Consider the following 13,972-nt stretch of genomic DNA (forward strand, 5'->3'; position numbering starts at 1 on the left):
AGTTTCACCATAAAAATGGAGGCAAGGTTTGACCACCAGAAAATGGAGTCAATGTTTGACCATAAAAATGGAGGCACGGTTTGACCACCAGAAAATGGAGACAATGTTTGACCATAAAAATGGAGGCAATGTTTGACCACCAGAAAATGGAGTGAATGTTTGACCATAAAAATGGAGGCAATGTTTGACCACCAGAAAATGGAGTCAATGTTTGACCATAAAAATGAAGGCAAGGTTTGACCACCAGAAAATGGAGTCAATGTTTGACCATAAAAATGGAGGCAAGGTTTGACCACCAGAAAATGGAGTCAATGTTTGACCATAAAAATGGAGGCAAGGTTTGACCACCAGAAAATGGAGTCAATGTTTGACCATAAAAATGGAGGCAAGGTTTGACCACCAGAAAATGGAGTCAATGTTTGACCATAAAAATGGAGGCAACTTTGACCACCAGAAAATGGAGTCAATGTTTGACCATAAAAATGGAGGCAAGGTTTGACCACCAGAAAATGGAGACAATGTTTGACCACAAAAATGGAGGCAATGTTTGACCACCAGAAAATGGAGTGAATGTTTGACCATAAAAATGGAGGTAATGTTTGACCACCAGAAAATGTAGTCAATGTTTGACCATAAAAATGAAGGCAAGGTTTGACCACCAGAAAATGGAGTGAATGTTTGACCATAAAAATGGAGGCAATGTTTGACCACCAGAAAATGGAGTCAATGTTTGAACCATAAAAAGGGAGGCAATGTTTGACCACCAGAAAATGGAAACCAAATACGGCCATCCAAAAAAAAAGAGGAAAAATATGGACATCAAATAACCGAGGCAAAATATTGCCATCAAAAACTGATGAGGAAATAATATGGCATTAGAATATTGTGACGTTGAATTTTCCTTAAGACTCTGGACTCAAAAGGAACAAACAATTTTAGTGTATGTTATATTAGTAGAACTACAAACACGGTAGAAGTTATTAGCACGCTTTAATGGTGGTGTAAAATAGTTATGATTTGTCACAAATTGCAGTCGCAATTATGTAAAATAATATATTTACAACATACAGAAATATGAATCAATAACTTCACACATACATATATACACAGGATTAGCGAATGGTTCACGTATATTTAAAGCTAAACGATGCGATCTTATTAAATCATTTATACATATGATCAAATTTATTGGAATAGTAGAGAAATTTTGTTTCTATCCTACCTCTATCTATCTAGAAATAATGAGGCAGTAAGAAAAAATAACAAAAAACAAACTTATCCATGTTTGATTCTTAAAGTTTTATACGATCCGACATAGAACATTTAAATTGTGTGTGTAATGGTAACAAACTGTTTTAAACACCAGTATGACGTCAGTAGAAGTTCAAAACGGGATATTTTGTTCGTAAGTATTTGAAAAAAATACTTCATTGTTGCCGAAAAGAGTAAATAACAATTTATGTTCAAAAAGTGTATGTCCGTTACTGTTTAGTGAATGTTCTTTATGATAAATAAATAAATCTTTCTGAAAATGAATTGTGGCCAACATGAACTCTGTGAAAGTCCCTTTTTGTTCATATTAAGGCCTACAATGGTTTGGTTAGGGTTGCATCCTTTTCCAAAAATAGGTAGGGTAGTTAGGCTTTTTATTTATTTATATTTTTATTAGGCTCTATATAAGAATGTTAATTTGATTTCATTGGAGAACGGTGTTAAAGTAATATTCTTTATAAAGCGTTCAAGATTTTAAACTACGTATTTTTGTTTTTACAAACTGTTCATAAAAACGGTAGGGTCGGCGCTTATTTCGTAGTTAAGGTTGGGTAACCCGAACAAAATGTATCTTTAGGCAAAAGACATAAAACAATCTGTACACATATTAATGGGGATAAAAATTCAAAATAAACAAATGGCAATAACTTCTGGACATGGAATAATCAATAGAACGATAGAAACACAAGAAAGATTTAAACATTTAAATATTTCACTTGAAACATTTAAGCAAAAATAGTACCAGTTCCACAGTAAACTGTGGAGACGTCATTTGGCAATATAACGCATGGTATTGTACTATTCAAATTAAACATGACACCTAATGTTTTAGTTCGACGCCTTTGTTTACTCCGTATGATTCATTAATGTTAAAAGAAAGTGATACCTTTCACAGTTCAATGGCATAAAAGTATACATGTCAATTTAAAACAATGAAAATTAAAAACCATTCATTAACTTGCCCATTTTTTATGGACATAACACACATATATAATGCAAACAAACACTGTGCATTTTTTCTATGTTCCTCAAGTATTTCGATCCCCATACTTCACATACATTAGAACGCCCGTAATGAAAGCATATAACAGCAAAATATAATTATAACAGTACACAATCTTTGGTAAACTGGAAGATAACCAATGTTACACGTTCACTGTGTTAAAGCTCATGATGGATGTTTTAAACCGTCCTTTTCGGCATGTAATTCACCCAACACTTCAAAGAGACTAATGCTCAAGTTAACATCAATCTTGAAGTCATTTTTGGACCACACTTGTTGTACACAATGGCATTTTCATAGTAGTTTTGTCATCAGTTAACACGTCATTTTCATTTTTTATTATAAAAACGAGTCACTTTTTATGAAGATTCAACATTTTGATTTTATTATTTTATGCGCGTCTGATCCCGTGCATGTGACGTCACACTGATGGTCCATTTTATTGAGCGATGGACGCACTACCTCGCACTCATGACACCAACGTTTTTGCACCATGTAATTTTACACAAGTCATTTTGATGACGTTACTACGGAACTTCATGGAAACTATCGAGAGTATGAAAATAACAACGAGGTGATAAGGCTGATGGCGTATAATACTGACGTAGCACTAGCGAAACACCGACCACAACCTCCTTTCACTCTTGATCCGAGGGGCAACGTTTCCTCACCTGGAAAACAAATGTTATAGATAACCTTAAAGCTGCACCCTCATAGATTGAACGTTTTGACAACTTCATTTTTTGTCTTAGAACCAGCCGATTTATGCGAAAATGCATGGAAACCAGTGATATAAGACTGCTGACAAAAATCAGATCGCAGATTTTCATATTTAAGTTCAAAATATGATGTTTTATGCATTTCTCTTAAACCGTTAGTAACGCTTTCGCCAATAAAACATTAATTTTTAAACGGAAATATGAAAATCTGCGATCTCATTTTTTGTCAGCAGTCTTATATCACTGCTTTGCCGATATTTACGCAAAAATGGCTCATTCCAAGACAGAAAATGAAAAAAGTTGTCAGAACGGTGACACAAGTGAAATGTCGTGTTTCACCTCAGAAAGAAATAAAAGCTGCACTCTCGTAGATTTACCATTTGGCAACCTTTTTTGTCTAAAAATGAGCCATTTTTGCGTGAATGTCTGGAAAACAGTGATAAACGTAGGCTGACTAAAGATTAGATTGCATGTTTTCATATTTATGGTCGAAAATTGATGTTTTTATGGCTATACGTTACTAACGCTTTCTGAAAAAACAATTTTCGGACTATTTTCGAGATTTGAAATTGAAATTGAGATCTGTTCTAATAATCGCTTATCTTATATCTCAATTGAAGGTATTGATGCCCAAATCAGCTGATTCTGAGACAAAAAAATAAATAAAAAAATACCAAAGCTGTCAATCTGTGAGAGTGCAGCTTTAAGGCATTTAGGAATGACCAAATGTACCTTTTTGACATTGCAGCAATGTTTTACCAATATATTCGTGTTATCGAGATGTGCTTGCCCACAATGAGGCTCAATGTAATCGCAAAAGACTTCGATGCAGACAAAATTGAAATATTTATTGATTGTGATTTTCGAAAATCAAAACACCAGGTCCCAATATTACGAAAAAACTCAAAATCTCAATCTCAACCCGATTTTACCATATAACATCATTTTTATTCTTGTTATTTTTATTGCGCATTCTCTCAAAGAATGTGTTGATTAAATTATTTGGTCAAGATTCCAATGAAATATTGTTCTACTGCCAAAAAATTAATGTGAACAAATCATTGTTTTTAGCTAATAATAAAGTACATATTTTGTTCAAGAATTAGTTTTCTTCGAAAAATTGACAAATGTTTTAATCATCACATTTTTGCTTTTATAATAAGTACAAACGTGCACGATTTTGAATCATACCATGATTTCACGTGGTAAAATGAGATTGAGACAGATTTAGCTTAATTTCGTGATATTGGGGCAAGACCCTGTCAATCTTAAAGTCATTTACGTGTAATACATTTAAAACATCGTATGCTATTGTAGGATGTAAAACCTACATATTTATAACATACGCTTTACAACTTATTTTAATTGGTCACCTATTGTTTTCCGAATAAAAAATAGTGGCAAAGTTTTGTAATTGTTTGCATTCAGCTGACATTCACTGATAAAAGTCTATTAAGTGTTTAAGTATGTTATGTTTTCCGCATAATCGGAGGTAATTCAGCAATTCAATGATTTAATGGAATTTGGCGCCGTTTTTTTCAAACTGCTTTGATTTCCCCCCAAATTTAGAACAAATATACCAGTTTTGTACAGAAGAGGTATTTACTTCGTAAATTTGGTGAAAATACGGCAAAAATAATTTGGTTTGCTATAGAAACTGTATGCCATTTTTGTTTTCAAGTTCAAGTTGATTTATTATATCCATCTGCAAATATTAAAATGGGAATTTGAATGGTGACCAATCGGAAAAGTTGTTAAGTGTTTATACATGTATCCGTATAAAAAGGCCATCCATGACGAATACTGCCCTGCAAGTATTATTTTGTTAAAAAAATAGAAAGACATGCATGCACTCAAGAGGATTAAATTAAATTTTAAATCGATTTTTTATGACACAAGTAAACATTCATTTCCAACATAGAACAATTTCAAACAACCACACGTATTTATTACAAATGTATATGCTTTCCGATGGTTTATTAAGATTTATCAGTGAAATTAAATTAATATCCCAGTCTTTCAAAAAGTGAAAGTATCGAATCGATATTTTTCACCGTTTTGAAATTTTAACCCGTTCTCTGTTTTTAGTCAAACGTCAGCGCACACAAGGCTGGGACATAATTTCAACGACGCCATTTCCGAAATGATGTAATTTGCAGATACAAATTGACTTGTTTTTTTTTCAAAAATAGCGTAATAAATTGTCTTATAACTCCATTTTAGGCATATAATAAAAGAAAAAGTGTTTGTTTTAGTGTAAGATAGCAATATATCTCACCCCGTGAACACCAAAAGTGAATATTTCACTCGTGGCTACACCAGTGGTGAAGAATATCTTTTGTTGCTCTCTCGGTGAAATATATTTCGATCTTACACTGAAACAAACAAGTATCCTCTATGCTATACACATTCAATATATGTAACACAACAGCCAGCGTGCTACACATACAAATGATGACATATGTGCCGGAACATTTGATAGCCCGTGCTTCAGTCTCCCCGGGCTTATCAGCAGCAGCATGAATGGCGGAGCCTGAAGCAGGGTGAAGGTCATTACCCGGCTGGTACGGCCTATTTGGATGCCGCGACCCGCCACCCGGTATGTTAGGGCCTCGTGTCACCGAGGTAAGGAATCCATTCCCGTCAGTCCAATCATCGTTTCCTTGTCTGCGTATTTCAGTATCGTCGGGAGTTTTTGAAGTCTTTTTAGGAATTTGTTCTATAAGCCTTGTTTGAGGCGTGGTAGTCTTCTTTGTATCATGTATTGAGTAATCTGAAATAAACAAAACACAATTATAAAAAGAAATCTACTACCCCAGATAAGTAGATCCAAATAATTGGCCATGCTGGGATTCTTTATCTTGCGAACAGGCAAACATTAAAAAGTACCCGTATGGAACTACTTTTTTATTGTCATCACACATTTACCTCCCTTGTGGAACACCGTCGTCTGTAGCACCATGGAAACCATGTATTGTGGTAATATTTAAAATCCAAATAAATCATTTCTCACTTCAAATGCACAAAAAAAATGTTCAAGTAATACTGCTCCACACTCCTCATAACTATTTAAGGAAATGACAATCTACATAGTTTCAATCATTGCGCGCATATCTATGACAACTACAATTTATCACATATCTATACGCGAATTAATTTCACTACGCATAAAAGAGTTCCAGCGAGAAAATACATTTTAACTTAAATTAAAGAAGTACTAGATGTACAGTGAAGCAAGATGAAATGTCGCTAAAATGAAACACATATTTCCTGAAAACATCAAGCAGTAACAGGGCGTCGTCTGAGGATACATCACATAATATAGCCAAGGTATATTAAAGAACTTTTCCGGTCTCCGTGACCTAGTGGTTAAGGCGTCCGCCTACGGAGTGGGAGGTCGAAGGTTCGAGTCCCACACGGGATTTGTTTTGACATGGCCGGTTGCCGACCCAGCAGCTAGTTAAATCGAGGGGTACCGAGAGCCTTCCTGCCAGACGCCTGGCATATGAGATAGAAATTGGGGTAAAGATGTTCACGAATGTATGTGTCTCATGAGCCTAAAGGGCTGGCCCTCAACTAAGAGGGTGACACTGTTATACGCAAGCACTTTATAAGAACTTTCTGAAACATTAACATTTTAACTTCTCAATGTTACCATAATGAATCGTTGTAATTGCGTAAATATTAAACGTACCATACAAAAGCATAGTTTCTCTGTCTTGACCAATTGTGTTCAGTGCAAAGCAAATGTATTCTCCGAAGTCGTCTGGCTGGATATTACGTATCCGCAGACTCAGCGTTTTCTTCGTACTTTCTTCGTTACCGCTGTAAAGCTCCACCTGGGTTAGAAATATGTTCGTAATAATTCGGAACTCTTCGGCCATTTTCCATCGAAAACAACCTCGGATGTATGCCGATGTACCAGTAGAAGTAGTTCAGAAACTTTGATTGTAAGTGTTTTAACGTGTATTTTAAAGTACTAAGTTCAGCGAAGTTTGCTAGTGAAGTGTATTATTGCATGAATAATTTAGATTCCCAAGAGTAAATGTCTTAAGTTTAACTTCTTTATTAAAATCAATACGCGACCTATTTGCAGCGTAGTTAAATGTAAATAAATCTGACTTTGTAAACCGTTCATATACACCTGAGGTTAATGTCGATGGAAAATGACCGAGGTGTTCCGAATGAGAAATGTGTTCGTTATACAACATCTACTTCTGTGTATATACAGTCAAACCAGCACCCCAATGATCTATTGCAGGGGTTGGCGTTAAAGCTGCACTCTCACAGATTTACCGTTTTTACAACTATTTTTTGTCTTTGAATGAACCAATTTTGGCGTAAATATCTGGAAATCAGTGATATTAGACTGCTTACAAAAGATGTTCATATTTCCGTTAAAAATAATGTTGTATTGCTAAAAGCGTCACTAACGGTTTAAGAAAACTGCATAAACATCAATTTTTGACCTTAAATGTAAAAATATGCGATCTTTTTTTTTGTCAGCAGTTATAAATCTCTGGTTAACATGCTCTTTCGCATAAATTTGCTCGTTCGAAGACAAAAATAAAAAAAAAGTTGTCAAAAAGTTCAATCTGTGAGAGTGCAGCTTTAAGACTGTATTAAAGAGGCTTTGGAGCCGTACCAAGAAAGAGTCGTAAATTATCTTCAATCTGTATATAAACGTTTCAAATTTTAGAGAATATTACTTTTTTTGCTCATTTTCATTGTTGGATAATGCTCAATTAACACATTTTCGGACATTGTTAAATTGCAGTAATTCATAGCTACTTATGCTAGATCGTTGGTAGGAGTGACCCCTTTGATAAATCTGAAGCTAAAATATAAATATTTTTGGTTAAATGTCACTAAATTTTGTACAGGTCAAATGACACCAAAGCAGAAGTTCATTCCCATCGAATCACTGTGCAAATATGTAGCAAAATAATAATGACATTATTGCACTAAGATAATTTCAGTTTACGACTAAAATCGACTAAGACTTTTTTCTGAAACGTCCCCAGTGGGACCTTTCTGGGAAAATGCGTCATTTTGACTAAGATTAGGAATACCAATTTTGTCTAGAAATGAACATAAATGATTTAAATTATAGACAGAACAGATACAACACATGATTAGGTTTCTTTCTTTAAGAATACACAATTTCACCGGGGTCATTTTAATGAAATAAACTGTAAAAAAATCTAAACAGAATCTCATTTTCACATTTAGGAAAAATGGAACAGTCTAACCCCGTTTGCTCGAGCTCGCATGGCTCGAGTTCCTCGTTGGCTCAAACTGGATGTAAAGGACAGGTCCCCGTGAGTTTGAGCTAACGGGGTTCGAGGGGAATGAGGCCGAATTTAGGCCATAATTTGATCAGAAAAAGAACTGCATACCGTGTACTTGTCCTTGTTCATCAAGTCAATATCTTGTCCATCTTTGATCCAGTTCATGACGCCGTGTGGGTAGGCCGTGATCTCGCAGTCTAGTATCGTCTCCCGCCCCGCGTACTGCCCGATACGCTTGGTCGGTAGGTTCACCTCCGGGGGGACTGCAACAACAATCATATATTAGATATTATTTGCATCTTAATTTCAACTTCCTTATGATCATCTAATGTCATCTCACCCGGTCTAAGGCCATAAAATGGTTTGGTTAGGGTTACATGCTTTTCAGAAACATGTAGGGTAGATAGGCTTTTATTTTATATATTTCTTTTATTAGGCTTTTCGTAAGAACTTTATGGTCATCATTATAGAGTAATGTTCTGTATTAAGCTTTGAAGGTTTTTAACTAAACTACATGTTGAAACACACACTTAAAAAAATGTATAGATATTTCATATTTCTTTCCAACTGACCATAAAATCGGTAGGGTAACCCGAAACAAATGCTTTTTTTTGTAAATTCAGTGGTTTTGTTTCCATTCCACGTTAAGTCAAATACTTGGAAATAGAACTAGTCCCCTATTATTTTTTTACCAAAGATGACCTATATTCACACTGGTATTTAAGCCAAAGAATGCATCATTAAAATGGTGACCCATGTGAGAACCCCTCGAAATCACGTGATTCCCCATCCTTAATATAATTGTTGTTGTCAGACATGAACGCTTGTTTGTTGTTATTCTGTTATTCTTTTCTGTTTCAGTCGTAATCGGGCCTAACTCAACAACCATTGAATAGCTATGGACCTTGCAGTACATGTGTTCTCTGTCTATTATAATTGTGTACCAAGTTTTGTTTGAATAAATTAAGCGGTTTTAGAGTCCTGACCAAGTTTTTGCACAACGACGCCGCCGTCGACAAAGACTGCAATGCTACGGCATAATCTCAATATTCTTTCCCAATAAAAAAAACGGCCAGGCTAAAAAGTGAAGAAAAGTGTACAAGAGTAAACGATAACATGTCTTTAAAAAAGACGCCGCTTTCTTTTGTAACGTAAGGGTCTTCCACAGTGCAAACGTCGTTTGAAGGATCAAAATATCTAATGTTAAAAAATATTTTCATTTTGTTTTGAGGTTCGATATTTAGCAAGCTCTATACATATACAACATGTCTAAGTGTACTTAGGAGTTGAGCAAATTTTACGAAAGAAGATTTTATCAGATTTTCGGTAAGAAAAAGCATTGGCATTTATTTCGGAAATGTATCTATACAGAATAAACAAGTTTTCGTGTCAAAATAGTCAACGCTACCCAAACAACAATGTCTTGTGGCTTTGCAGAACTTTCTTATTTGAAAATATCACCAAGGACCCACAAGACATTGTTGTCTGGGTAGTGATGCATTTTGACACAAAAACATATATTGTAACAGACTTTTCCGAAAAAATGCAAATGCTTTTTGATTCAAAATCTGATCAACTGCTTTCGTCAAATATGTTCAACTCCTTATTACCCCAAAACATGTTGCAAACTCCTGAAACACATTGCTCCTCAAACATATCATGGCTTAAAAGATCCGTTCAAATGAAATTATCTGATCTTTTCAAAAACGAGTGGTATTCTACTTTAAATACGTCAAGAAAATGTTGTAGCTATAGACTGTTTAAAGAGAATTTTGAATTCGAAGAATATTTAGTTAAAACACCTGCTAAGTTTTTAAAATATTTAGTAAAATTCAGAACAAGAAATAATAGACTACCAATTGAAGTAGGAAGCTGGAACAATATAGAACTGAATGATAGAAAATGCGAACTTTGTGATAAAAACAGTATTGGTGATGAATTTCATTATTTATTAGAATGTAGCTATTTTGCCGAATATAGAATAAGATTTATTGACAGACAATTATACCGTTATCCTAATGTTTTGAAATTTAAAGATATTATGAATATCAATCCCAATGATTATATAAAATTCATAAAATTATGTAAATTCCTCAGGTGTATTGTTAACAAATTTAGTATAAGAATGTAACACTATGTTCTCCTCCACATATATTTATATATGTTTGATATTAAAGTTTCAATAACAAAAATACTCATATTTAGAAAATCTGTATTAATATGTCCAATATATTTTGTAAAGCCTCATAATGTTGTATTGTATATGTACCCATGCTCTTTTTGTCATGTACTTATGACATGAGTGATGTTAAATAAACTTGAAACTTGAAACCTCAAAACTAAATAAAACAGATTTTTTGAAACATTTTTAATTTTGGCCTTCCACACCCACTTTTGTTATATGGAGGACCCTTAATACTATTGTTGCCTGTAAGTCAGTATTAACAGTTTGTTCTGTTTAATATGTTTTTGTAAGTATAACGATGGTTTTCCCAGAATATCGAGACAATTACAGGCATATGAAATTGATGGAGTTTTATTGTATAATCAATTGTGTTAAAGTCTGGAATAAACATAATAATCTAATTGCTTTACGATTTATGTAACGGTCAAACTGACATTTGTCATTCATTGGGTGCCTGGACAGCTTGCGCTGACGTCTTCCTAAGATTTCTTTATTAATTTATTATTCCATCAGAACAACATTCGACCAACTTATAAACGTTTTAATAACGTGGCCATGACTTAGTTATTTCGTGGACAAGACTACAGCCTGGGTCCCAGTGAAAACACGACAAGAATATCCAGGTCTACGACGAAAACCTTCGCGGTTTTGCGATGTTGTACGCCAGTCGTAGGAAACAATAGTTGTTTTACGACAAAAATTATGTCGTTGAATGAAATTCAGCCTACCATATTTTATGCCATGACAATGTTATCGAGTGCCACCGTACGTATGCGTTTGATTTTTTGAGTTTTAAGGCTTGCACTTAATTTAATGATATTTTCACTCAGAATCTAACACATTTCAGCATCCACTCAGCCAAATTTTGTCTTAAATAATAATTTATGAAATATAACTTTTTTCCTGTTTTAATTTTACATTTGTCGAAAATTCCTTTAAAATTTGTACAACCGAAATATTTGTCTGTACGCCGAAACCAATATTATGATCGTCTCTGAATATTTAACTGAATTGATTTGATCTGCTTATAATGCGATAATATTCATATTCTAACTCCAATGCTTGACATTTGTTTCCTAAATGATTGAATGTTCTCTTGAAGATTTATAGCAATCTGACGTAGGAAAAGTTCAGATATACAAAATTGTCATGATTTGGACAACCCTTGTTTTTTGTCACGAACCTTTGGAACAACTCTCGTTTATGTCACGGACTTTTGGGACAACCCTTGTTTATGTCACGGACTTTTGGGACAACCCTTGTTTATGTCACGGACTTTTGGGACAACCCTTGTTTTTTTGTCACGAACCTTTGGAACAACTATCGTTTATGTCATGGACTTTTGGGACAACCCTTGTTTATTTGTCACGGACTTTTGGGATAATCCAACCAATGATTAATTGTCACGGACTATTGGGACAACCCTTGATTATTTGTCACGAACCTGTGGATTAACCATCGTTTATGTCACGGACTTTTGGGACAACCCTTGATTATTTGTCACGGACTTTTGGGACAACCCTTGATTATTTGTCACGAACCTTTGGAGCAACTCTCGTTTATGTCACGGACTTTTGGGACAAACCTCGTTTATTGGTCATGGACGTTGGGACAAACCTCGTTTATTTGTCATGGACGTTTGTGATAAATCTCGTTTATTGGTCATGGACGTTGTGACAAACCTCGTTTATTTGCCATGGACTTTAGGGACAACCCTTATTTATTTGTCATTGGCGTTAGGGATAACCCTCGTTTATTTGTTCACGGGCGTTTTGGACACCCTCGTTTATTTGTCACGGACGCTTTTGGCAACCCTCGTTTATTTGTCACGGACGCTTTTGGACAACCCTCATTTATTTGTCACGGACGCTTTTGGCAACCCTCGTTTATTTGTCACGGACGTTTTGGACAACCCTTGTTAACTTGTCACAGATGCTTTGGACAACCCTCCTTTATTTGGACAACCCTCGTTTATTTGTCAAAGACGTTTTTGACAACCCTCGTTTATTTGTCATGGACGTTTTGGGCAACCCTCGTTTTTTTGTCCCAGACATTTTGGGCAACCCTCGTTTATTTGTCACGGACGTTTTGGGCAACCCTCGTTTTTTTTGTCCCAGACATTTTGGACAACCCTCGTTTATTTGTCAAAGACGTTTTTGACAACCCTCGTTTATTTGTCACGGACGTTTTGGGCAACCCTCGTTTATTTTGTCCCAGACATTTTGGGCAACCCTCGTTTATTTGTCACGGACGTTTAGGACAGCCCTCGTTTTTACTTGTCACAGACGTTTGGGACAACCCTCGTTTATTTGTCATGGACTTTTGGGATAACCCTCGTTTATTTATTATGTACATTTGGTAGAGCCCTCGTGTATTTGTCATGCCGCTCGGGACAACCCTTGATTATATGTCATTGACATTGGGACAACCCTCGTTTATTTGTCACCTACACGCCTGCTGAAATTTGTGTTCATCTGCAGCCAATGTATAAAATTTCGGTTTGGTCAAAGTTCACAAAAACCTTTATTGATTATCGAATAATTTATAATAACCAATCAAATCATTTAAATATGCAATTTACCTGTCGAAAACCTTTCAACGTTTTATACAATGCGCTGCAAATGTTTTATGGTTCTTTTTGTTCATGGCGAAGGCTTATGTATTGCCTTTATTGCCAATACAACTCGATACTTACATTCGACGAAGACCTTGATCTTGCGGGTGACTGCCGGATCCACGTTGTTATAGGCGACGCATTCGTAGGTTCCGTCACAGTAGCGCGACACGTTGTGTATAATGAGCACCTCCCCAGCAGTCCCGATTCCTGCGTACATGCGGTAATTTGATTAGTAGAGCTCGTGCTGAGCTCGCGGGCATCGCGCAACACAACTCGCCCAATTTGGGGTTTTACAAAATAAATAAGGATTTAGGATTTTAACCATGCTTTGTTCATGTTAAACATAAAAAAACAACATCTTTTGCGGTCATTTTTTTGTTGATTGTGATTCATGTAAGATTATTTTTGCTAATTTGAATGAATAAAAAGTTAAGTAATGGTGAAAGATTATTTGTATGTACTTACAAAAATAAATGGTTTGATGCGATACAGTCACATAGCCATTTATTTTGTGTAAGTACTTCCTTACAACCTATAAGTTTTTAAGTGGTCTACATTATACTGTGTAAATAACGCACTGACTGGAGCAGTCATTGTTTTATATCTACCGCTTCACCTGATTAAAATCAGTAACGGCTGACTGGTGAGATTAAAATCAATTACGGCTGACTGCTGATTTACTGCAATAATATTATTGGAAAACTTGTGAAATACTCAATTCTGATTGGACAAAATATAATGTTGACCACTTAATTATGTAAAGTTTATATTTCAATCGTGCCTACTGCCAGACAAAGCATGGTTAACTTCGGGAGGGAAGACATAGTTATATTTAAAATTATGCAAATAAGGTTTTAATAGGGGTACAACTTACACGTTGGTAAA

At 35.1% G+C, this 13,972-nt stretch overlaps 1 protein-coding gene across 8 annotated transcripts in view; it reads right to left on the reverse strand.

Annotated features, from left to right (window-relative positions):
• Positions 1-973: 973 nt before the first annotated feature.
• The window catches only part of LOC128228062 (limbic system-associated membrane protein-like), a 77,820-nt gene continuing 64,821 nt past the window's right edge, over positions 974-13,972 (reverse strand). For all 8 annotated transcript variants that reach the window (XM_052939128.1, XM_052939127.1, XM_052939120.1 and 5 more), the window contains 5 exons: positions 13,166-13,294; positions 8,394-8,548; positions 6,689-6,833; positions 5,552-5,767; positions 974-2,946 (listed from right to left, as the gene is read on the reverse strand). In XM_052939128.1, coding sequence (XP_052795088.1) covers positions 2,822-2,946; positions 5,552-5,767; positions 6,689-6,833; positions 8,394-8,548; positions 13,166-13,294 — 770 coding nt within the window. In that variant the 3' untranslated portion in view covers positions 974-2,821. The remainder of the gene's footprint in view (positions 2,947-5,551; positions 5,768-6,688; positions 6,834-8,393; positions 8,549-13,165; positions 13,295-13,972) is intronic.

Source organism: Mya arenaria, chromosome 3, assembly GCF_026914265.1.
Source record: "Mya arenaria isolate MELC-2E11 chromosome 3, ASM2691426v1".
Taxonomy (NCBI): Eukaryota; Metazoa; Mollusca; class Bivalvia; order Myida; family Myidae; genus Mya; species Mya arenaria.